The sequence below is a fragment of the Ursus maritimus genome, unplaced genomic scaffold (genome assembly GCF_017311325.1).
Source record: "Ursus maritimus isolate PB19 unplaced genomic scaffold, ASM1731132v1 scaffold_25, whole genome shotgun sequence".
NCBI lineage: Eukaryota > Metazoa > Chordata > Mammalia > Carnivora > Ursidae > Ursus > Ursus maritimus.
In genome coordinates this window covers 37,192,341-37,218,218 of record NW_024425008.1, presented here as the reverse complement: position 1 = coordinate 37,218,218, position 25,878 = coordinate 37,192,341, and the positions used below count along the sequence as shown (strand labels likewise).

The following is a 25,878-nucleotide window of genomic DNA, read 5'->3' as shown; positions in this document are numbered from 1 at the left end:
CGATATTCATCTCCGTCATGGCAGATACTCTTAAGTTTGATGCAGATTTCTTACTGTAGGAGTCATATGGAAATAATACCCTTCTCCTACACTTATTGTGATGCTTTACAAACCGTCTGCTGTGAGCACAGTTTAAATTTGCTCTACAGTGGGCCAATGAAGATGCCGTATGCTTTTTTAAAATGCTTCTTTTAATTGTGCCTTTTATTTTAGACTTTCTAAATAATTAGGTTTTGAAATACACAATGGTTAGGGAAAGGAAACATGTATTTATCAACCCAGTCTTTTTGGAATGGTATCAATGGCTCCATTTATTATTTTTGTCAATATATATTTATAAATCTATGTAATATCTATATTACACTTTTTAAAAAATTCTTAATATAAACTTGTTTTAAAAAATCAGTCCAGAAATCTATTATTTTCTTAAATTACACTCTCCAAATAATGTAAATCGAAACTTAGTCTTTTTTTTTTAATTCTGATCAAAGCCAACTTTAATTTTTTTTACCCTCACTTTTAAAAGGTTATCTGATGACTACCAGTTTCCTAATCCTAGCATTGGTTACTAGCTTACGAACCTTAAGGTAAATTCTTCTCATTTACCTAATGTTCAATTTCTACTAGTTTTAATATACGCTGGTGTAAATACCATTCCTGACTGCTCTGTATGAAATGCAGTATTCTACAGATCCCATGGAGCCGTGGGATAGAATCAGGAGCCTCCACCTTTTATGTGAACCTCAGTGGTACTGTGGAGATCAAAGCAATTTTGCTTAGGTTAAGCAGAATTTATTTTCCTTTGTAAGAGAACCCTCTTAAAATGGGTTTGTTCAATTCTTCTAAAAATGGTGGCATTCTTTTAAACTGTTCTTTCAAAAGCAACAATTACTTAAGTGGAATATTGGATTAAACCTAAAAATGTGGGCCTTAGGTAACTTTATTATTCTGTAAATGATCATGATAAGGGATTTGGATGTTCTTCACATTTCCAAGCAAAATCCAATTTAAAAAGCGTGTTCTTACCAAACCCCTGAAAACAACCATTTGAGAGTAAACCAGCAGAGCATTGCATCACCCCAGTGAAGCTGTAGGTTTCATTATATGCACCAACAAATGACACGGCCAGCTTCTGCATTCCACTTTTACAGAATTTATTTTACATCTGTTATACCAAACAGCATTTTAAGCACTGGTATATAAACTCCCTAATGACATAAAGCAAAGACAAAAGTGTTTATCTTATTAGAAACAAGACACACCATCACTTGCAGTCTTCAAACATGATGGCACTTTAACTTTCATAATTTGACAACGCATTCATGGAACAATCTGCAGACAGCTCATTTTGACAAAGAACACTTTTAAGCAGCCATGACTGAACTAAATTGTTTATTAGGTAGGGATTTTACAAACATTACTTATATTAGCGGTAACAGAGGACCTGGAGAGTATCGCGTCTTCTCTGAGCTGTACAGCAAGAACCACGAATAGTGTGGTGGAACTTATGACGGAACTTGTGACCCTTTCTCAAGGCTCTTGCAGCCTGCGGATGTCAGCCCTCGCCTCGCCCGGTGCTTGTGGACTGGTTTGGTGATCCACCAGGTGTCAAGATTTCTTCTGATACCTTTATGGAATGGATCGATGAGGATAACCTCAAAGAATTTGTACGTGAAATCTTTGCCAACCCAGTAAGAATTCAGGACTGTCAGAGCCCCACCGTGGCATCTAGCTCGCTCCTCTGCAACCCACTGAAGGCTTCTGGCAAACCTTAGCTGGTTAGCACCGTGATGGACAGGCTTGCTCGAGGTCTCACCGTTAGGAATGGCGTCTGGGGCCACTACGGTGAATCTGATATGTGACATAACCTTGCTTGGCCTTGTACCCCAGTGTGCGTGCTTCATCAGACAGCTTGGGGGGGAGGGCACCCTAGGGAGCACAGAGAGCTGTGGGTATTGCCAGCAGTGCACCCTGGGAAGAAAGTGCGTTACATCGAACTGCTTCTTCCTCCATAGCTCCTGGATGTACTTGTAAGTGCCCATAGTGGCTGATCTTTGAGCTGGTATCTGCCGCCAGATAGAAAGCAAAACTTATTTTAAAAAAAAAAAAAATTTTTTTTTTTTAAATGGGCTCCAGGCCAAGCATGGAGCCCACCATGGGGCTCGAACTCAAGAACCTGAGATCAAGACCTGAGCTGAGATGAAGAGTCCGAAGTTCAACCAACTGAGCCACCCGGGTGCCCCAAAACTTACAGTCTTATCTGTTGTCCCAGATCTTATTTTTCTTAAAAATTTTAACGTAAAATTTTGCCCCCTTTGAAATATCTAAAATTTTAAAAATCCGTTTTATTTTAGCAGTAGCTCAGAATGACAGTAGCCAGATGGCTTTACCTTTTTCGGTCCATTTTAGAAAATAAATGGATTGCCATTCTTTCCAAAAGTTCTGTCTTGAATGCAGATTAGTATTTTAAGTAATATTTTACTAAGCCAGTAGTCAAAATAGAAAACAATTCGGATGGTTTGTAATCAGAGTCTTTGCTTGTTCTGAGCACTAAGTGAGGCATGATCGGTGCTTCAGATGGACTTGTGGACACTGCTCTTAAGGATCTGTCAATCTCGTAGGGAAGATGAGAAAAATTAATTGGAAAACAATAGAGAACAATGTGGACAATACATGATTAAGTATTGTTATTTTCTTCAGAATAAGAATCACAGCAGCTGACAGGAGGGAAGGAAATTAAACTTGAGCTGAGCCTTGAAAGATGGGAAGAACTCAGAACAGAGAGAAGGAATGGCCTTCTATGCAAGTGAATTATTTTTCCCTTTGTCTTTCTGACCCCTGGAGTTGTCTTCTTACCATGTTCTGTCTTCAAGGACTCCCTGTCATGCTTGTCGTTGGGTATCTTTCTAGTCCCATTCTGTATGCTACGTTATAGAACCGCACGTCTCACCATCCTCCTGGGCTTACGCTTGGGATAGGTCTCTGCTGGGAAATTGGCTATAGTAGCTGAATTTAATATTAATACAAAACCAAACTGCTGATGACTTGTTCATTGACTAGAAATTCATTGAAAAATGAATGAAAGAATCATTATGTTGTATTTTGGGACATGGTTTTTGAAACATTTTGATTTGCAAGCCAAGTAATAATAGCTGATCAAGTAAATGAGTAGCTCACAATCCGACCTTGTCAAAGTACTTGGTACACAAGTGCTCAGGGCGCGGTGCTGCCGTCACCACACGACCTTCCTTAGGGGGGAGTGTGCAGCCCTGAATTCAGAGTGGGGCTGAAGAGAAAGACGAGGGACAGCCGCGCTGCTCTAGCTTCTGCCCTACCCCATCCTCACCCTTTTTTGAAAACATATCAGAAAAAAAGATGTGAAATTATTGCTTTTGATTTTTTTCCTCTCGGTAAGTTGACCATTTAGTTTTATTTCATCAAAAACTTACCTAGAAACGTCCAAGCAACTTGCTCAGTTTACCCTTTTATTTATTTTTCTTTTTCCTTGGTGAGGGTTTTAATTAAGAGCAATTCTTTAGTTCACTCATTAACTTAATTCTAAAAGTATATGTTTTCCTTAGATTTGTTTTATCAGTATATAAAATTTTGTTTGAATTAGTTAAAATCCAAAACTAGATGAATACCAAATATGAACAGGACTAGTATTTATTTATTGGTCTCCTGCTAAGGACAAATGCTTCCTTTCTTCCCCCTGCCCCTGTGTAGGCTGGGTTCCAGCCTGGAGCAAATATTTACGGAGTAATTACGTGCCCCGGAACTACTGCAACAGTGGTAATGTCCACACGACCACAACTGTAGGTCTAGGAGAAGGATGGCCACAATCCAGCGTAAAATCCCGAGATATTTTCATTGGTTATTTCAGGGAAATAACATCCCTCTGGATTTCTTTTTTTTTTTTTAATTTCTTTTTACCAGCCGGAGCTCGCCTTATCTGCACTTACTAAAAGTAATGCAAGTCTGAAAAAAGCCAGCAGGAAAGTACTTCTACATCAGAAATCCCTGAATTCCTGGTTTGCATAAGTTCCCTACTTATTTCTGCCTGGCCGTTTCCCAAACTGCTATTAGTATTCCTCTATCTGCTACTGATGCCGTAGTCTTATACCATTGTCACTAAAAACATCATGTTCCCATTTTGAGTTGTACTTTTTTTTAATGCCTTGATGCTTCGGGGTTTTCAAAAGTCGGTGTGAGAATACTGTCCATCTTTAATGGGGGAGAACCCCACTAAACAGATACACAGCATCCCCTCTCCTCCCACGATAGGTAACCATGATAAAGGATGACCTATTCTAACTGGGAAAAGGCCATACGAGCAAAGAATCTTCTTTTAGCTATTATTTGGTATGGTATTAGTTTAATTGAAATAATGCTGACCTGTTTGAAATCTGTTTCTTTTCATGAATTTTATAAGAAATAATCTTGAGTGTGGATTCCACTTATTCTTACAGGTAGTAATTAAAAAATGGTCCATTCCTTGTCCTCTGCCATTAAATTATGTAGAGCAATACTTCCAGGTAATAGTTTATATTTTGTTTCTTCCTTTTTATTTTAAGCTAAAAAGAAAAAAAATCAGACTAATAATGATTTTTTTCCTAATTAATGAAAAAGTAATGGCTATATTGTAATTTGGAACTTTGTTTTGAAGTATTTTTATTTGAAAGCCTACTAATAATAAATACATCATTTTTGTTGATGTATTCTGACTTTTAATGACTGTTGGTTTCTCTTTTTCCCCTCAATCCTCTTAAACAGATTTCAAATGCTACAGATGATTGTAAACCAAAGCTCTTTCATTTCTCCAAAGAGGTGTGTAAGTTATTAACAGATATTTTGGTTGATTTTTCACATTTCAAGTTTTAAGAGATTTGTGTAACAGGGTCTCTTAGGTCTTTGTACCTGCAACTAATTAATTTTCATGAAAGTGCTAAGTATAGGGTTGCCTACCAGAAGAATAATATTATTTAACACAGGGTGGCCCATTATGAAACAGCCACCTTTTTTTTTTCTTTTTTTTCTTTTTTTTTTTTTTCTTTTTTGGCATGCCTTTAAATGGAGCCTGTTTTAAATGGGCCACTGCCTAAAAGAACAGATTTACCAAATGTCTGGTCTGGCCAATAAGGTCCTCTGTGGATACAGACTTCCTGTTGCCCTCTGGACTTATAAAGCTAAATAGCCAATTATATCAAAAACTCCTCCCCTGTGAGTAGAACCTTGGTCTGTAGCTAAACAGCCTCATCATTGGACCAGCAACTGAGTGCTGCCAATATATCTTCTGGCTGACATTCCAAAGTTGAAATTTATGATGCTTGGAGTGGAGACTAGAAGACCAAGTCTCCTTGCCATCTCTGAGAACCAGGATACTGGAAATGTCTGTAAGAGCCCCTGAGCATTGGCAAAGGAGACAGGGACTGTGGTATGGATGATGTCTACTTTACCATTCTAGAAGAGCCCAAAGTCTTCCCTGTTGCCACAAGTTTCTTCATCTACATTTTTTTGATTCTGTTGAACTCCGAGTCGCAGATACGAGAATCCCCTCCACTCTTGTACAACTCTTGTCAGTGTAGCATGTTAGTGTGCTGAATCCTCTGTGCAGTTTTCCTTTTTATCCCCAGTTTTTCAATGAGAAATGTCTCTCTGGCTCCACGAGGGAGATGACCACATCCTTTACATGGTAAGGGCTATCTGCCTTAAAGGTCTAAGTAGAGTAATTGACAAGCCAGGAAATTAAGCAATATATGAAAGAGAATTTGTGAATTAAACTCTCATGCATTATATCCCAAGATAGGTCTTCAGACATCTGGAATTTTTGTTGAAGAACCTAAAGTTGTTAGTTAGAAGGAAATCTTTTTACAGTAGAAAAGAGAAAGTGAATCATCACCATGCATATTATAAAGACAGTATTTTCACTTAAATGATAACTTTTGTTTGCTTTATAACTTCCTCTGGCTCTTAAGTATTCTAATAAAAAAAAACACTTATGTTTGTGTATTCCAATGGATCTTTAAGAATTTGTCAGTCTAGAATATATCATATTCATTCCCATTGAAACAGGTCCTAGTTAAAGATGCTAAGTTGTGATTAGTATTTTCAGTATTCCCTTAGATTCAGTTGGTGGTACTTGCAACATGGCATAGAAGCCAGCCAAGAAATATTCTGGCTAGCACAGGCAGTCCAACTATTAAGTAACACATTTGTTGGTGACCATACTTGTGTCTCTCTTTAAAAACAAAACAAAACCCTCTTATGTATAAAGAGATGATTCGTGAAAGATGAAACAAATTTAACCAAATTGATTTTTTTTAAGACCTGAGTTTATTGTCAAATGAAGTAGTGGTTTCAACAGAACAGCATTTAATAATTTCATCTTTTTAAATTCTTTTCCAGAGTGTTTATGCCATACCTACCATGGCTTTTTCATTTCTCTGCCATACCTCAATATTGCCAATATACTGTGAACTTCAAAGGTACCATAGAATCCTGAAATATTTTAAATGCATTAAGTATTTCTTTTTACTTAGACTTTCAGATTGAATGACATTCTCCTTTATGAATCCTTCTTTCCCATCACTGGATTCTAAGTGTTAGTTTATTTATTTATTTTAAAGATTTTATTTTAAGTAAGCTCTATACCCAGCATGGGGCTTGAACTCACAACCCCAAAACATGCTCTGCCGACCGAGCCAGCCAGGTACCCCTGAGTGTTAGTTTAAAACAAAACAACTGAGAGTTAGTTCTGTTCAACTTGAGAGTGTTTCCTGGGAGCATAATCTTTGTGCAGTAATTTCAAATCAGAAGTTCTGATATATAGTTATTAATAAAGTAGGCCTTGAACAGTTAAGGAATCCTCTTGATAACTAGCTTGGGAGATATTTGTTTCTTTAGATATAATTCAGATCATAGTTTCTTCTTTGGCCATTTTTGTCTTTTAGCCCTTCCAAGAAAAGAATGCAAAATGCAACCCATACAGCAATTGCTTTAAGTTTTCTCACTTATTTTATATCTGCACTTTTCGGGTACCTCACTTTTTATGGTAAGTATATTATTTAATTACCAATGACTAAATTATTCTATAGTTGACCTCACACCTGAATATACACTCTCTTTTTGCCTTTCATTAATAAGTTAATATGTTTAGGCTGCTAGAAGTCAGTGCAGTATTGTAGTAGCTTTACGGACCTTAAAAAGTTGATTTTCTTTCTTTTAAAAATGTGGATCAAGTTCAAGATTAATAACTTCATAAGAAAAATTTTTTAAACACCTAAGTAAAACTTAGGGGCATTTCTGTCTTTCCACAAGAAAAAAATGTGCAATAATGATTTTTTTTTTTTAATTGAGAATTCAGTATATTAGACTCTAGTTTAGTTTGGGAGGTTGGGAGAATCAATCATCTTAATTGCAAAAGAACAGGTTAAGAAAGGAAAGGGTTTACGCTGGGTTATAGTTGTATGCTTAGATATCAGAGATCTTTGCCTTCAGACTTAATTCATACAGTTTGGCAATGTGCGTTCTATGATGCACCATGATCTTTCCCCATAAATTTTAAAGGATTCTTTTAAATTCTTACAATAATAGTCAATTTTTATTTATTTTTGAAAAATTGCCTGCTTGGTATGAAAATGTTTTTTCTGTTCTGTAAAGAACCTCAAGAAAACGTAAAACTTAAAAGTCTAGAACAAGAAAAAAATTGTAGGCTCTTTAATTTGCAAACATACTTAATTTGCAAACAAAGCCATTATAACAAATTGCGCTCAATTTGTCAATTCTTGATTACATTTTCCAGCTTCTGAGTGCTTTTATAACAACTCTGCAAGTAAATGGCTGTTATTACTCTGGTGATATTTAGCTGCTATGACTGATTTATTTCATGGTTGATAGCCGTGTGCGCATGCTGCAGGTTTAGGCAGCCACGATCACTTCTAACGGCACTTTGCTTCTCTCCCAGAGTTTTTCCAAGTCTGACAAGTTTTTGGACAATGTTTACGTGCACAGCTACCTTTCCTAATCCCAGTGGAAAGAGTATGGATTTTGAAATCCAACAACTGTGGTACAGATAACTACTCTGCTCTAACTAGCTGTGTGACCTTGAACAGGATATTCACCTTGTAATCTCTTCGTCTCCTCATCTGTGACAGGGATAATCGTGTGGAGCTGTATTGAGGAGGAAATGAGTTATGTGTAAAATGCCTGTTCTAGTATCTGGCACGTTACAGTCTTCCACAAAGGAGAGCTACTGCTGGTGGTTACTATTATTATTATCATGAGTATTGTGGTTATTTTAGGATTTCAGGTGTTCAGTTTTTCAGCCCTTTACTTCTCCCTATCTTCAATGGAATTTAAGTTAAATATGGTAACTCTACTATGTTAGGAGTATGATCTTGGAGCTTTCAGTGTATGAGAAAATTATAATTGCCGTATTGTCCTTTTCTTATTATCTCTGTGCTATTTTAACAGTAATAAAGGCCACTCATTAATCTAAATCTGCTCTTGCGTTTTTATACTGATGTAGGATAGGAGTAGTGTAGTAGAGCTCTGTGTATGCCAGCAGGAAAAGCGTTATTTCCAACACGAGTACAGTACCCTGCTGGATACACTACAAAGAAAATTAAGGCAGATGGTTAAGCTTTTGTGATCTTTGCTGATGAAACAGGATTCTTGAACTATATAAGTTATAGTTTTGGTTGTTTGGTTTGTAAATTTTTGCACAGACTTGAGCTCAGTATGACTTTTCTTGGTTAGTAAGATACTGTAGCAGGTTCTCCATTGGGATTCAGCAAAAACTTAATATGACAGAATAGCTGTATATTTGTCTAAAGTAAAATTGTCACCTGGCACAAATACTCTTCTATTTAGAGATCTTTGACATTGAGAAAAAATCCGAAAAATAGACCTCCCCCTCCTCCTCCATACGGGTAAATAGCTCTCTGAAAGAAGCCACAGATGGCCTGCCAGTCTCCAGGATTGCTGAGGAATAGTTACATAAATTACTGTGAGATGCTGTACTAAATGGTAAGAAAGCTTAGATTGAAAGGGAAGTGGAGGAAGGACTGATACTAATACATTTATTGAGCTAACATCTATGTAAATGCCCGGTGTTTTATATACATTACTCAGTTTAATCCTTACAACTCTGCAGGGTGTAGGTCCACATAGGGCGAGCAGTTCGGCCAGCCAGATACCTGCAGCTAACGAGTAACGAGCTGGGATCTGAATCCAGTTCTGACTTTTTCTCTAAAGGCTTTTGTTATCGTGTTGCCTCCTCAGGAATTATGCTGTAGAACCGAGATTTCCTTCATCCCAAGTTTTTTTTAGTGAGCTTTTGGAAAAACCTGGCTCACTTAAGCTCCAGGCATATCTATATATCTTTATCTACCGACCTACCTACCTGCGTACCTGCCTACCTACCTGTATACCTATCTATCTGTTGTTATGTGAACACGGAGGCTAAACATTTTCATTATGTAAATGAAGTGCTTCCTACACAGGGATTGTCCTTGTTATCAGGTAAAGCTATTAATGTGGTCTCTGACTTAATCCATCGCAAATTCTTCGGAGTATCCACATTTTCTGTAACGGAGAAGTACACATCTAAGAAAAATCTCATCATAGGTAGGTGATAGATAGATTTAAAAAAATGACACAAAAGTAATTCTGTCTCCAAAGACAAAAGAAGATTCCGATACTGAGTTTGCTGTTTACATTAGCTTTGGGGGGTTGTTAATTATAATTAAGGAGCATCTTTTATGGTATATGTCTATCGAGATAACAGTAGCTCTCAGTCTTATGGGAAAAAATTGCTGATTGAGTGATTATCAAGAGGGCTAGTCATGAGTTAAGGCCTTCACCGCATTTTGTAAATGAGCATCTGAAGGCCAAAGAAGTGAAGTGACCTGTCACACATTTAGTGGCATGTCTCCTGAACACTAATCCCATGATCTTTCTGATACTCTGTGGTAATCTCTATAAACTTCATGTGGTTTGACAGTGTGTGTTACACAGGACGGCCTCCTGACGTAATAACACATAACTTGCAGAGATCACCGTCAGATCCTTACTGAGATTTATAGAGATTTGTCTGAATTCAGAGAAGTGTGTTATACTCTATTCCTTACATATGTTAAGGCTCAGCCAAGAACACAGAATTGACTGTCCCAAATGAAGTGTTTTCATCCTGGGAAAGTAGAAAGTGGATATGTAACAATATTTTGAATTTATAATAAATTTAGTTCTTCAGGCTTCTGGAGCTGCCTGAGATCCCTGTATCTCGTGATCTCAAAGCTTAGTTAATATCTAAATTTTATCAGATTACAGGGACCTATAAGTATGTACCTGGGTTAATAATACTGGCTCTTTACAGATGTTAAAGCATTATAAGGTGAGGGAGAAAAAGTGTTCCTCTGGAAAGCCAGGCCAATGCCCAAATGTTACATCATAACCAGACCATTTTAAAAGTCTACAAATTTGTTAGGCAATAAGTGTTAATAGCTCATTTTCATGATTCAGAAAGTGGAAATAAAATAGTTTGCCATATTTTTTCAAAGGTCACAGATATCTCAGATTTGGAAATAAGAATCCAGCTTTCCTGGCTCTTGTTTATTTCTTACTTAGTCCATTAGTCTCACATCATGTAAAGTAGTTCTTTGATACTTTAGACAATTAGTTTCTCTCCCATTTCCATTATCCCTGGTCTAGTTCAGTTTCTCATTACCTCTCAGTGATCCTGACAGTAACCTTCTGTTTTTTCTGATTTCTTTTTCTTCCTGCTTAGTTCAGATCACAATACACTAATCTTTATAAGTCATTGCATCTCTGTGGCCCACTTCATAGGGTTTGCCTATGAAGAGCTCTGCTCCTGGGTCTTAAATGCATTTTCTGGCCATACCAGCCACTGCTGTCTGTGCTCTATAGCACATCCTGTTCCAGCCACTGTAGTACCACTGGGTCCTCATTTTCTCAGATGCATATTCTCTTTGCTACTTTAGGGCTTCTGCCTGTGCTGTTCTTGCTCTGAGAGAAAAATCTCCCCCCCCCATACACATTAACTCATTTAATGCTCTCAGTAATCCACAGGTCAACATATTATTGTCCCTAGTTTGCAGATGTAAGAACCAAGAGACTCAGAGAAGTTAAGGTGCTAATAAGTAGAAGAATTTGAACATTAGTCTGTAGTTCCAGAATTCAGGGCCCTCTACCTTCCTGCTGTTCACTAGATCATGACGCCTCGCCCCAGGCCTCCCTGGACTTGCTCCTTGCCCATCCCAGAGTCACAGTTACCTTTCCCTATTCAGAATCACCATAGCTCTCTGTTTAGAACAACTACTGCCACTGTGTATCTGTGTTTATCCACTTTCTATTGTATGGGTGTGTTCGTCTTACTGCGCCTTTATATTTTAAGATCCTTGAAAACAGAGGTATGTTTTTTATTTCCTCCGAAGCATCTTTTCCAATACATGTTACTCTCAAATTTAAAAGGCACCATTCCATTTTAAGTACAAACTAAGGCACCATTCCATTTTAAGTACAAACTGATCTTTCCCGCAAGAGGATATGGAGTGCTCTTGAGAGCGCTCACTCTTCATGCCCCTCGTCTGACTGGGGGTGCAGAAGACATTGTGAAACTGGAAGAACAGTACGGAGCAGAGCGTGGTCAGCGGGTCCACATGCTGTCCCTGACTACCACACTGGCTTGCCGAGTAAGCCGATTCCCTACAGCTACATTTTCTTAGGAAAGAGGACTCTACAGATGAAGTGTTGGTGAAGCAGGCAACATGCACAGAAGTGTAAGATTCTAGAAAACATTGCAGTATTGAGGAAAAGGTATTGGCTTTGGCGCCAAAAACATTGGGGTGTGTAGCTCTGCGAGCTCTTCCCCTTTGTGCGGTGTGATCTTGGGCAAGGCAGTTAATATTTCTTAGCCGACCTACCTGTCTTAATTGTTATTGGAAGGAAACACGTGAGACACTTGCAGTAATACATGTGAAAGCACCTTACAAAACCAACATAAACGTTCAAAACCGCCAGATTATGGAAAAGTTCTAAAGAGTTATTTATATATATAAATTCATTGTCATAATTTTAGAGATTCTACCTGTGCTGGTTTCTAGTTTAACTAAAAGAAAAGATTGTAATTTTCGAGAAAATATTTAACTAATGTGTTTGTGTTTCATAGGATAGGAGAAAGGCCAGAGATGGATCTGGTACTGGGAATCCAAAATTTGTTAAGATCTATTTGTGCAAGAAAAATAATTTTGCTGTTATTGAAAGCTTGGTAGTTTATAACGTGGTCCTTATTATTTTTTAAATTTACAGACAAAGTGGCGTCAGAACTGCTGGAAGGTTATAGCACATACTTGCCCCATGATGTTGTTGTCATGACTGTGAAGTTATGCATACTGTTTGCTGTGCTTTTGGCAGTCCCTCTAATCCACTTCCCTGTAAGTATTCTTAAAGGGCTGTTGCTTAATGTAGCAGCTCCCTAATATGGCAACACTAATTCTTTGCAGACTAGAGTGTTTGAATCACATCTAGTCTTGTATATCTTATTCACTTGTCAAGTAATTGATCAAAGACCTCATACTTGCATATGGCCCCATGAAAGCACAGAAATAACAGTGAACCACTAAGCTAATTTGTGCTTTTTGAGATTTAGTTTAGATTTACGCTCTCCCACAGCATTGTTTCCAATTTAGAGACTATGGTTCTTCTAAAGTTTCGGGTTTTTCCCCCTCTTTAATTCTGTATTCTGTTTTCCAAAGAATGTGCATGAAGAGGCAAAAGTCAAGTCAGCAAAAAAAATAAGCTCCTTCTGGTTTATTGTAGATTTGTTTTCACATAGACACTCTAATTTAATCTTAGTCAAAATATTTTATTTGCTGTAGAATTATAATTAAGGGGCAGAACAGATCTTCATTCTGCATGTAGTTGCCATATGTAAGAATTTCTGAGAAAATGGAAACAGAGGCTTTAGGTATGAATGGTTCTGCATGAATGTCTTGAACCCCTAAACAGTGAGCTTCCTAAGAACTAGGCCTTCAAGATCTTTGGCCCACCCCCTGTGTGGACGGCTCTGCCAGGCGTGCCTCAGTGGGAGTGGGGGTGGGGGGTGGTGTGTGAATATTGGTGTGATGCAGACTGCCTGCTGCCCGCCTTGGCCGTGGGAAGTGTCATGAACTAGTTTTTATATTTACATGCTATGAAACAGGTAATGTAAAATAAAATAGTAAATGGTGTTTCTTTCCCATAGCATGATTTCTTTTTCTACTTTAACCTTTTGTTCTTCTATGTATGAATTTAATGAAAGTGATTCTCTGAGATTTCATCACACAGTGTTATTGTTGGTCATTTTGAAAATTAAGCAACCTAGAGAAAATGAATATGAACATTTCTTCAAGAATTAAAGCAAAATAATTTTTTATGAAGCTCACACAGAAGGGTGTATCTTAGTTTATGAGTCATAAACACTTTATGATAATAATTTATGCTGTGTTTTTAAAACCTAAATGGTATAGGGGACAAGAATATCATGGTTACTGTACTGTACCTGTGTTTCCCTAAGCAAGTATTTTGGCTTTGACACTTTTTCTTTGCTTAAATCTGTTTCTTTTTCTGTTATACAGGCAAGGAAAGCTTTAATGATGATGTTTTTCTCCAACTTCCCATTCTCATGGACTCGCCATTCTTTGATCACTCTAGCACTCAATATTATCATTGTTTTACTTGCATTACATGTCCCTGACATTAAGAATGTATTTGGAATAGTTGGTAAGTTTTCTCTTTCAAAAAATCCCATGTAACAAAATGGATAAAATTGTCATCCAGCCTCACATCTAATCTGGCAATATCCTCTTTTTTTTTTTTTTCTCTCGTTCAAAGGTTCCAGTACATCAACATGTTTGATTTTTGTATTCCCAGGATTATTTTATCTTAAACTTAGCAGAGAGGATTTTGTCTCATGGAAAAAGCTTGGGGTAGGTTAGCTTTTGTTTATTATTTCTTTTAAGAATTCTATTTTAAAAAATAAATTGTCATTTTGTAATTGACTCTTTTATCTACATTAAGAAAGTTAATGTATTTTGAACTATAACATACTTTATTGGAGAAGGTGGAGATTTAAAATACTCTAATTGTTCTTTATCTTTTTATTTCCACAGGCTTTTGTTTTGCTCATCTTTGGAATTTTGGTTGGGAATTTTAGTTTAGCACTAATCATTTTTAATTGGATTAATAAATGAAAAATATTTTCCTCCTTATGAAGAATAATTTACCTCTATGTGCAAAAAAGGAATAATTCTGGAAAGGATAATTCTGGATTTACCTTGGGTAAATCCTTTTTATACGGGTAAACATTTTTGTAAACATGATTAGCAGACAAGCAGAACAAAATAGAAATAGGTAGGGGAAAGTGGGTTTATAACAGTTTTAATTAAAATAAGAAATTCAAAGTGTTCTTCGATATATTAGGTCAATCTTTGTGGGTTTTTTTAAAATTAGTAGATTTTATTTTGGGGGGTAGATTTAATGTTTACAGAAATATTGAGCAGAATTACAGAGCTCTTCTGTTTCCCCTCACCGCCAGGACACCCATAGTTTCCCATATTGTTGACAGCTTGTGTCGTGTGGTACATTTGTCACACTCGAGGAAGCAGTATTGATACAGTATTATTAACTAAAGCACACAGTTTCCCTTAGAGTTCACCATTGATGCAAGCGTTGGCAACCACAGATCTCGTGACTGACTTCATAAAAACTATGAGGCTTTCCCTGTGAGCCTTTACTGGATTGTCATATAGTTGGAATTATATATTATCTGACCTTTCAGGCTGGCTTCTTTCACTTCACAAAATGCAGTTAAGGTTCCTCCGTGTATTTTCATACAGCTCATTTCTTTCTGTCATTGAATAATACTCCGCTGGATGGATGTGCCAGTTTGTTTTCTCATTCATCTGTTGAAGGACCTCTTGGTTGCTTTCAAAGTTACGAATAAAGCTGCCATCAACATTCATGTGCAGGTTTTTGTGTGACTCTAAGTTTCAGCTTATTTGGGTTAATACCAAAGAGCGCAATTGCTGCATCATATGGTAAGAATATGTTTAGTCTTCTAAGCAACTGCCAAACCGCCTTGCAAACTGGCTGTACACGTTACATTCCTGACAGCGATGAATGAGAATTCCTGTTCTTCCGTATCCTCGCCCGCATTTGGTGTTGTCAGTGGTTTGGATTTTTGCCATTCTAATGGGTGTATAGTTGTATCTCGTTGTTTCAATTTGCATTTCCCTAATGACATATGATGTTGAGCATCTTTTCATATGCTTATTTGCCGTTTGTATATTTTCTTTGGTGAGGTTCAGATCTTTCTTCCATTTTCTAATTGGATTGTTTTCTCCTTGTTGAGTTGTATTTTAGATACCAGTCCTCTATCAGATAATGTGTTTTGCGAAGACTCTCTCCCAGTCTGTGGCTTGCCTTTTCATTCTCTCAAAAGTTTTTAATGTTATTAAATATACTGGGTCAATTTTTCATTTGTTTGTTTTTTAAGAAATCAGTGTATTGAGCTTAATACAAAATTTAATGTTAGCTGTGGGTTAATGTTGTCAACATTAATCACTAATAACCAAACTGTGGGATTATTTCATTCGGTATTTTGCCCTGCCTCCAAATCTTCTCTAAGGAACTTTTGTGATTTTCCTGTTGTTCATTATGAGATAGAGCTGTGATGATTGGCTGTGGATTTGGAAGTTCTCTGAGCTTTCTCATTTGTCACTAAAACATGTGACTTTCTACTTGGCAAACAGAGACAAATAGTGATGATTTATATCATATTTTGTGTGGGGTTGTAAATCATGGTTTCCCCTTGATGTGGCTTATTTCTGGTTGGAAACCAGAAGCTAGATCTCTCCTCCCCATGTGTGTTCTATGTAAAACGCACCTTGTTAGCAGCCTACCAAAGTCAGGGTGTATCAGTAAAAATGTAATTCTACCCCTGTGCACATGTAAAGTAGGGAATTGCATGCAAAGTACAATTTGCATATACGGAAATGTACACTTTTGCAGGTGCCCCCTTGCTTCCCACTTAGGAAATGGGCTGAAAAATTGACAACTGAGCTTCTCTTTTGAGTTAAGATATTTCTTTGGCAACTGGGGATCAGCGTAGTATAATGGAAAAAGTCCAAGTTTGGGGGTTAGAAAGACTTAGGTTCAAATCTCAGTGAGTTTAGGCAAAGTACTTAACCTCTCTAAGCCTCCACTTTCACATACGTATTAAATGGAGTTAAAACCAATTATACAGGGTTGTGTTGAGAGGATTAAATGACCTTGTATAAATTAGGTGCCGACCAAAACAGGCTCTTTTAATAGATCAGATATTTATCCACTTTTCCCCATCCCTTCATTTGGACCAGTAAAATAAATTTGCTTTCAATCAGGGGTGTGGAATTTCTTCATCTTCCATCTTGCACAGCTAATATGTTTAGAATCTTTCTGTAGCCTTCATTCACGGGGGAACTGGCCCCACGTGCACTCTTTGTAGTGTTTTCCCACAGTTCTGCCCCTGCTGTACTCTTCTACTAATATCTTCCTGAAACTGGGCACTTAGCCTGGTCCCAGGGGCGCAGCCAGGCATGGCTTCCCATGGGGCTTCAGGTCAGCCAGAGCCCATCAGTCTGATAAGCTAATTCTTTGGTTTTTTTTTTAAGATTTTATTTATTTATGTGACAGAGAGACAGCCAGCGAGAGAGGGAACACAAGCAGGGGGAGTGGGAGAGGAAGAAGCAGGCTCCCAGCGGAGGAGCCTGATGTGGGGCTCGATCCCGGTACGCCAGGATCACGCCCTGAGCCGAAGGCAGACGCTTAACGACGGCGCTACCCAGGCGCCCCTGATAAGCTAATTCTTGTACCCTTTTTTTCTGTTTATGAAATTATAGATCCAAATACAAATAGGTGTTCAGCTGCTTACATAAATCTAATTCCAGTAATACCAAAATAACCCTAAATCTGCAACAGATGCAAGGATGCCCCCTGGGGCAAATGTTAAGTGTGATGACAGCTGGGCATCAGTTAATACACTTGTCACCTGCTCATGGGATAGGATCATGAGAGGTTTGGCAAAGGGACAAGTAACCTATTGAACACCCTGCACAAAACTTAGTTGATATCAAGTGAAAATATTTGTGGAAGAGTTTTTTGTTTTTTTGTTAAATTATTATTTCACTTGACTATTCTGCCTTATCTATCTAGTGGCCTGTTTGGAGTCATAGCTTCCCCAGGAGTTTGGAGGAAGCTAGTAAAATGGCAGGTAAGAGCAGTGTCCCCTTCACCAGGATTACCAAAAAACCTTGTTCAAGTACTGCGCTGCATTTTTCCTGGGAAATATAGGCCCTTGCATTGTGGGCTTAATGTTCATAATTTATTAGGTAAGAACTATTTAAAATAAAACTAAGTAAAGCACAAAATATATACTTTTCTAACACTTGGAGACTTGTTTGCTAAATTAAAAGACGAAGTGCTGAGAATATAAATTACTTTCATATGTTGAGGGCGAATGTTTAAATTGTACCTTTTTTTAACAGAATGTTTACTCATGAGCTTAGCATTTAAATGGTTAAAACAAGCCTTTGAAGTTAACACTCCATTAAGATGAATGGGGGTAATTCACACCTCTGCTGGTGCTGTATTATTTCAGTCTGGCTGCGGAGAAAACAAGACAGGAGTAGGTTGATTTACTGTGTGAAGGGCCCTTTAAACACCCAAGGTCTGGAAATCTTTGTGTGTGTGTTTTTTTCCCTTTCCATCTAGAAGCAGAATCTGAAATTCAGCACAATCTAGGTAGACAGCTGCAGTCTAGAAAGTACCATAGATTCTCTACTGTGGCAATTCCTAACTGGTATGTGATGGGTAGCAAGTTACCAGATCAGCCCAAACTCTCTGGCTTTGTTTGCTCCTCTGTTTCTTCACCTTTTAAATATAAGTTTAGTACCTGGTAAAGGCACCAATGGAAAAGCAGAAGCATACCATGCATTTTCAGGTAAACTTTACACATGCCTTTAGATGGGTTATGGTCTAATCACTGGCCTTCATGTGCTTCTAGAAACCTTTTTTACCTTTGCAAAATCTCACGTTCTATATTTGCCCACATAGAAAGCATCCACCTTTAAGAACTTTTTTCTCCCCCCCCCCCTTTGGGGGGCGGTCTCTGAAGTGGACAGAGATCAGTTGGGGAAAGGTTCATTTCTTTCTCCATGTGACCTTTGCACCGATACTATTTTGTATTTGAAATGTGTATTCTCCCCATTTGTGGAAGTGCTATAGCCATCTGACTCTGAAACGATTCATTTCGGAGCCTAAGAGTAAGGTTCTGTGAGCACAAATGAAATGGTGAGCATTGTATGAGATGTTACTGCATTTGAAAGATCTCTTTTTAAGGTAAACAGATTTTTCTCTTCTCCATTCTATCCTGTGTATTTGCAGGATCAGGTTACCAGATAATCTGTGGGTAGCTGGGTGTGGAGTCTCTAGTGCTGACATTGCCAGTACGGTATACAGAGATGGAGAATAGATGTGAGAAACAAAAGGACTCAAAACAATTAATTTTAACCTGATTATTTTCTTGGCATGTTAACCGTACTCTGTGGCTGTGTTAGAATTAGCCCTATTGAAAAAAGACTTCGTTTCCTGCCAGTAACTCTGCCTAGATTTTAGGTGTCACAATTTTTGGTCTTAGAACTTCTCAGAACCTTTTATAGTACTGAGAAGTTTGTTTTCTTTTAATTTAAACACACAATTTATTCATTTTTCTACCATTATCCTCCTATAGTCTTCTCATAATGAAGAGGGAAAAATAGGGAAACAAAATTTTGGTGAAGGATGGTAAAGATATTGTGGATGTAGTTTCCTCGTTGCAGTCTGAATTCTCTTTTCTCACCCTTCCTAAACAATCTGATCTGTGTTTTTACTGTCCTCATAGTCCACTGTCCTCGTTTGTGAAGCTGTCAGTCAAGGTGAGCAAGTATGGGAAGCAGGAAGACTCATCTTGGCAGATGACCAGGTGGACAGGTGGGGGTGAGAGGTTTATTTGCCTGTGGGACAAAGGAAGGGGGCGGAGAGGGAAATTGAGTTACCAGGGGGAAAAAAAGACGACTACAAGACATGGTTATGTGGAATGGTAAAAGGAAAAAAGACTTGCAGAGAAATGGTGCTCACTTGTTTTGTGTGTGTTTACCTTATATCGATTAGTGGACCAGTGCACAACGCAAGCAAAGGGACTGGCTAATTCACTGAGCAAATATGTACTGAGCGCACAGTATGTACTAGATGTTGCACCTTGTCCTGAAGTTGTGAGGTTAAATAAGACACCTAATTTTTTGTCTGAAAAAAGCTCAGATAAAACCTGGAATTTTCTCATTGAAACTTTTCAGATGGACTCGATAAGTGAAGCCACTTAACTCAAAGGAAAGAAATATCTATATTTTCCTGTATTTACATATATAGATAGACTTTTTCTTTAAGATTCTGGAGTCATACTTACCTGTGTTCGAATCCCAGCTCTACCTCTTTTTGTCTAATTTTGGACAAGTCTCTTTAATTCTGAATTCTCTGAAGACTTTCATGTTTGAAGACTAAGTTTTCTCTCCACCAGGGGAAATACACCTTGTTTCTTCAAGTTAGATTACATGATATTTGGGGAAAGCTCGAGTACGCTTCAATCGAGCACTGAATTGAATATATGTGGTTTTATTTGTTCCTCAAATCACATATCTCTTCTCCCTTCTCTGCTTCAGCCACCTACTCAGTAGTCCTATCAGAAAATAATATTCTAGAAATATTCCTGATCAGCGCAGTTTATTTTCACTACTGGTATATTCTTCCCCAGAAACATAATTTTTGTAGTTTTATAATAATGTCGCCATACTCTGATTTTACCTCAGCTTTTTCACATTGGCAGTACACTTCATACACTTGTGAAGTATGTGGTCAGTAAAAGCTCCAGGTCTCTTTTAAGTGAACTAGGTCTTGTTCTTGATTTTAATTTTTTTAAGTATGAAGGAATCTGTATTACATATGTACATACACACACACCTGTTATCTATCGATACATGTTAAACTCTGTCTTGTTAACTTTAGCTCGTCCTTTCAGCAGTTGAGATCTTTTTTGAGTTTTGATTCCAATGCATCATTATTCCCTGCTTTTTGACATCCTTCATGATCCTGCCATTTCTTTATCCCATTCACAGATAAAGATGTTCAGTGAGACAAGACGAACTAGAGCCTTGCAGCCCACCACTAGCGACTTTTCTTCCATGTTGTTATTAATCTCTTTTTTGGGTAAAGTTATCGTCCTGTAGTGTCATCTAACCTGCATTTCTTCAGTCCTTCTGGAAGTGTCTCCCAAGTCAGTAGGTACAACCTGGATTCTCACCTATTTCCCACATTTCTAGTTGTCCTGGGGTATTTCTGCTTGGATACCACACCGTTACCTAAACTCACCATGTTCTAATCCGTCCTTCCAGCTACTTTTCTTGCTTCCATTCCTGCCACCTGCAGTCCATTTTCACACTGTGGCCAAAATAGTTGCTAAAAAATGTAAAGCAGATCATGTCATTGCTCTGCATGATTTCCTCCCAGGGCCTCCCATCTCACTGAAAATGAAATCTGTGTCATGGCCTACAAGGCTCTGCTTGGTCTATGCCGACTGACTTCTCTGACCTGGCCTCGGATCTGGCTCTCACTCTCCTGCAGCCAGCCAGCCGTTCTGTGCCTCGAACACACCAAGCTTGTTCCCACCCGCTTACCGTTTTTCCTACTTAGAACTTTCTCTTCAAAGACCTTTGCAAGCCCGGCTCCTCCTCATTCAAGCCGCAGCTCAAGTGTCACTGGCCCAGAGAGGTCGTCCCTGACCCCTTTACATGACCGAGCAGCCCCAGTGCTCAGCGGTGCTTTGTTGCCGCCCTGTTGCCGGGCCCCTCCTGGGGGTCTCGCCCGCTGTCTGTGCCCGCTGGGCTGCAAGTTTGTTAAGAACTGGGACTTGGCTGTCCTGTTCATCCCTAAATCCTGAGAGCTTAGAGTGGCCGCTGGTACTTGGGAGTGACTTGATGAATATTTATTGACTGAATGCATAAATCTAACAGACTGTCTGTCTTCTCTCTCTTTACCTCCAGTCTGTCACCACATCGGGTCTTCCTTGGAAATGTCTCCTAGATTTGCTTTTATCCTGCCCCCCACCTCCTGCCAGTACCTGAACCTTAGCCTTCATCCCTTTGTGCCTGGATTATTACAGTTCTTCTCAACCCGTGCTGCTCTTCAGAATCACTTGGGGAGCTTTCGAAAATGACGGTGTTCAGGGCTCTACCGCAAACCAATTAAATGAGACTCTCTGGCGGCTGAGGCTCAGGCATCGGTACAGATTTGTAGAGCTTCCCCGATGATTGTCGTGGACGCCCACTGGATTGCTACATCAGCCTTCTAACAGTTGTCTGTCTTTTAGTGTCCCTTGATCTCCTTGGAATCCTGCTTTCATAATATGACTTCCCTGCGCAAGAGCCTGCAGTGGCTCCCTACTGCCCGCCACATTAATCCCACCATCCCCTGCGTCATCTGCTAAACTGTTTCGTTCTTTTCTCCCTTATCTACATCCTATGGTACACGGAAACCATCTCACTGTCTGGCACTTGATTTGCCTTTCGTTACCCTTCTTCTCCATGTTTACTTCCTCTCTCCCACTCTCCTTCCCTCCCCACTGCGACTACCTACACACCCATCCTGTCCTGTCCTTACTCCTCTCCTCTGCCTGCCTAAACGCTGCCCTTCCTCAGGGCCCGGCTCAAATTCCACCTTGTAAATACTTCATTCTCCATTCCAGCTAATCTTTTATTATCTAGATAATTCTTTTGGTATGTGTGCTTAGTACCTTATATTTATTATTTTTTTATAAATTACTTTGTGTTATATTTTTGATTGGTAATATTTAAATTTAATTGGTACAAATTCAAATGGTACAAAATTTCCCTCCTTCATTATCTGCCCCAAGCATCCAGTTTTTCTCTTTTGAAGCAACCACTCTTACAGCTTTCTGAGTCTTTGCAAAACATACTCTAAGCCCAGCTAAGTATATATTTATATAGAACACACACACACACACACACACACACACACACACACGCAGATGTTGGCATACTACATGCAGTCCTCTGCATCTTGACTTCTTTTTTTTTTTTTTTTTAATTTATTAGAGACATCCAGAGAGAGGGAACACAAGCAAGGGGAGTGGGAGAGGAAGAAGCAGGCTCACAGCGGAGGAGCCTGATGTGGGGCTCGATCCCGTAACGCTGGGATCACGCCCTGAGCCGAAGGCAGACGCCTAACCGCTGTGCCACCCAGGCGCCCCTTGACTTCTTTTTACTTAGTGATAGAGATATTTAAAGATATGTATAGATATATAATTTCAATTGTAAAAAAGCAGAGCAGGAGCTCTGTCCTCTTAGTAAACCTTTAAGTGTACAGTAGTATAGTAGTATTGTTAATTACATGTACATTGTTATACATACAGTAGATCTGTAGAGCTTTTTTTTTTTTTTTAAGATTTTATTTATTCATTCAACAGAGAGAGAGACAGCCAGCGAGAGAGGGAACACAAGCAGGGGGAGTGGGAGAGGAAGAAGCAGGCTCCCAGTAGAGGAGCCTAATGTGGGGCTCGATCCCAGAACGCCAGGATCACACCCTGAGCCAAAGGCAGATGCTTAATGACTGAGCCACCCAGGCGCCCCTGTAGAGTTTTTTACCTTGCATGACTAAAACTGTATGTCCACTGAACAAAAACTCCTCATTTTCCCCTTCTCCCAGCCCTGGCAATCATCATTTTACTTTCTGCTTATAGGAGTTTGACTGCTTTAGTGGAATCATGCAGTATTTGTCCTTTTGTGACTGACTGTTTCACTTAGCATAATGTCTGCAAGTTTCATCCATGTTGTAGCATATGGCAGGATTCCCTTTTTTAAGGCTACATAATACTCCATTGTACGTACATACCACATTTTCTTTATCCATTAATTTGTCTGTGGACATTTAGATTGTTTCCGCCTCTTGGCTATTGTGGAGAATGCTGTAATAGACATGATGGTACGAGTATGTCATTCAGTTCTTTTGGATAAAAACACAGAAGTGAAATTGTTGGATCATATGGTAAATTCTATGTTTAATTTTTTGAGGAACCTCCATACAGTTTTCCGTAGTGGCTGCGCCATTTTACATTCCCACCAGCAGTGGGAATGTAAATTTCTCCACATTCTCACTAGCATTTGTTGTTTTCTGATTTTTTTGTTAATAATAACCATCCAAACAGATGTGAGGTGATATCTCATTATGGTTTTGATTTGCATTTTCTTAACAGTGACATTGAGCATTTTTTCATATGCCCAGTGGCCATTTGTATGCCTTTGGAGAAATGTCTATTCAAGTCCTTTGGCCATTTTTAAATAGAGTTATTTGGGGGTTTTTTGTTATTAAGTTGTTGGAGTTCTTATATATTTTGGATATTAACTCCTTATCAGATAAGAGATATGGTTTGCAATGTTTTCTCCCATTTGTAGGTTGACATTTTACTCTCTTGATTGTTTCCTTTCTTGCACAGAAGCTTGATGTAGTCCCACTTGTCTATGTTTGCTTTCACATTTTGTTTTGGAGTTATTCTGTATCGGTACATATCAGGCTGCCTACGGACACCTGCGTGGCTCAATCAGTTACACGTCGGACTTGATCTTAGCTCGAGTCTTGCTTGATCTCACGGTTGTGAGTTCCAGCCCCGTGTTGGGCTCTGTGCTGGACGTGGAGCCTACTTTAAAAAAAAAACAAAACTGCTTTACTCTGTTTAACAGCTGCATAGTATTTCGTTCCTACCCTTTTTTAACTGGAATTCTGAGTCAAAGGGTATGCACATTTCTAATTTGTATAGATATTACTAAATCGCCCTCCATTAAAGGTTTTACTGACTTACATTTTCACCAACAATGTAATAATTACTCTTTAAATTTTGCGGTGTTATTTAGCTTCTCACATTTAAGTACCCTCTGTGCCTGACTCAGTTGTAATTAACCCCAACACAGAAACCACGTCCTGCACATATTCGCTTGTACACAACACCTAATACCATAAGTTCGCTCAGTAAATATTTGCTAAGTCTTACTTCACTGTGTGTTTAGGGAGTTTTCTTATGGCTCTAATGAACGCCATGTGAAAGTTGTGTCCTTTACATGTGTGCTGTTCCCAGGAGAGGAGGTGACGTGTGTCTGATATCCTGAGGAGAGCTGCCATCGTTGCTGTCGCTCTTCCGGGNNNNCGTATTATCCTTGCTCAGCTCACCCAGTCCTTGGATCTGTTCCTGGGTTTGTTCAGTTTGAATGGTCAGTGGAAGGACCGCAGCTGAGACCAGACATGTGTCCAGCACCCTTCATAGCCTAAAAGTTCATATCCTAAGAATGTGGATAACACATTTTACACCATTTAGTATAAATTATCTAAATAAAAAGCTTTTCTCCGTGAGTTTTTCCCAGCTTTTTACTATGAACGATCTCAGATCTACATCTGAGTTGGAATAATATGTCCATATACCCATCACGGAAATTTAACATTGGTTCGTCGTCGCTTCGCCACCCACATATATATTTATATATGTAGCAAAATGACGACCAACAAATCTTAAGTTTATATGTAATGTATAAAAAATACATAAATGTATATATATTTGCTGAATGATGTGCAAGTAAGTTGTTAATACTCCACTGAATAGTAAATAAAGCCGAAAATTAGTTTTGTAAATACCACCTTCTGTGAACAAATCTATTTTAAATGTTTCACAGCCATTTCCCCCCCACAAATTATATCTCTTTCTCCAAAAGGATAAGCAGCTGTTTGACGGCATCTTTTTCCTCAAATACCAAAGACTTCTATCCGTGGAGGAACAGAGTTTAAGGGAGGGGAAGCAGCTGGCATTCTCAGTCTCTCTCGGGGGCGCCCGGCTCAGTCGGTGGAGGCGTAAGTCCTGATCTCAGGGTTGTAGGTTTAAGCCCCATGTTGGGTGTAGAGATTGCTTAAAAATATATAATCTTAAAAAAAAATTTTTTTCTCTTAGTACTAGGAAATATTTTTCATGTTTTTGTTTAGGAACCTGTCTTAAGTCACTGGGGATGCAGCCTCTACGGTGTCCCAATAGTTTACTAAATGCTAATGAACTGTAGAATGGTTAGTTTTATGTTATGTGAATTTTACCTCAAGTTTTTTAAAAAAGGTGAGACCTTATGATAATGAGTTGGCAGGAGAGGAGGAAGTTGAAGAAATATCTACAGCACTCTTTGTAAAAGAGAACATGGATTTAGGGGTTGAGAAGCCGAGGGAAAAAGGCAACGGGTGCTAAGCCAGCCGTGGGAGTCTGGAGCCTGTGAGCGAAAGGGGCTGAAGGGCATTTTACGAACAGAAACGTCTAATATTCAGCTGTAATTTGCCTGCCTCCGTCTCCTGAAACCAATAAAAGCAATACACAAGAATGCCTTGTGTGAGCCGGATTGTGTGTGTAAAGCCCTTCCCTGGAGCCACATGGGGCAGAGCAAGAATAATAGCATCTGTGCTAGCCAGGCGATCAGAACCCTCAGAAAAGTGACTTCAGAGCCAGCGGTGACCCGAAAAGATGGAAGCCACTGCTTCTTCCCAGAGTGCCGGGGACATCAGAAGGGCTGGGAGGCCATCCTCCGCCCCCGTGAAGATGTGATTGAACCAGCTAGGCTTGGCTCTCAAAGCGAGGCCCCTTCAGGTGCCATCGGAGCGGCCCAGTGTCATTTCATTGACTTAGCATCACTTGTGATTAGTCTTCAGTTGTCCTTG

The 25,878-nt window shown here is 38.9% G+C and overlaps 1 protein-coding gene, 1 long non-coding RNA gene and 1 pseudogene across 8 annotated transcripts in view; 2 read left to right on the top strand and 1 right to left on the bottom strand.

The window, feature by feature from the left end:
• Positions 1-25,878, top strand: part of SLC38A6 (solute carrier family 38 member 6) — a 78,810-nt gene that overhangs the window by 43,183 nt on the left and 9,749 nt on the right. For 3 of the 5 annotated variants that reach the window (XM_008701238.2, XM_008701263.2, XM_008701255.2), the window contains exons 9-16: positions 4,470-4,535; positions 4,774-4,827; positions 6,406-6,485; positions 6,951-7,051; positions 12,328-12,452; positions 13,635-13,779; positions 13,891-13,985; positions 14,169-15,015. In XM_008701238.2, coding sequence (XP_008699460.1) covers positions 4,470-4,535; positions 4,774-4,827; positions 6,406-6,485; positions 6,951-7,051; positions 12,328-12,452; positions 13,635-13,779; positions 13,891-13,985; positions 14,169-14,249 — 747 coding nt within the window. In that variant the 3' untranslated portion in view covers positions 14,250-15,015. Of the gene's footprint in view, positions 1-4,469; positions 4,536-4,773; positions 4,828-6,405; positions 6,486-6,950; positions 7,052-12,327; positions 12,453-13,634; positions 13,780-13,890; positions 13,986-14,168; positions 15,016-25,878 lie in introns of those variants that run through there. The other 2 variants (XM_008701243.2, XM_008701249.2) reach the window with 2 other exon arrangements.
• Positions 596-2,087, bottom strand: LOC103672509 (annotated as a pseudogene).
• Positions 16,879-25,878, top strand: part of LOC103672557 — a 9,949-nt gene continuing 949 nt past the window's right edge. The window contains exons 1-4 of one of the 3 annotated variants that reach the window (XR_005837700.1): positions 16,879-17,308; positions 18,977-19,065; positions 20,244-20,409; positions 24,272-25,878. The exon at positions 24,272-25,878 is cut by the window's right edge and continues 949 nt beyond it. This is a non-coding gene — a long non-coding RNA (uncharacterized LOC103672557). Of the gene's footprint in view, positions 17,309-17,330; positions 19,066-20,243; positions 20,410-24,271 lie in introns of those variants that run through there. The other 2 variants (XR_005837698.1, XR_005837699.1) reach the window with 2 other exon arrangements.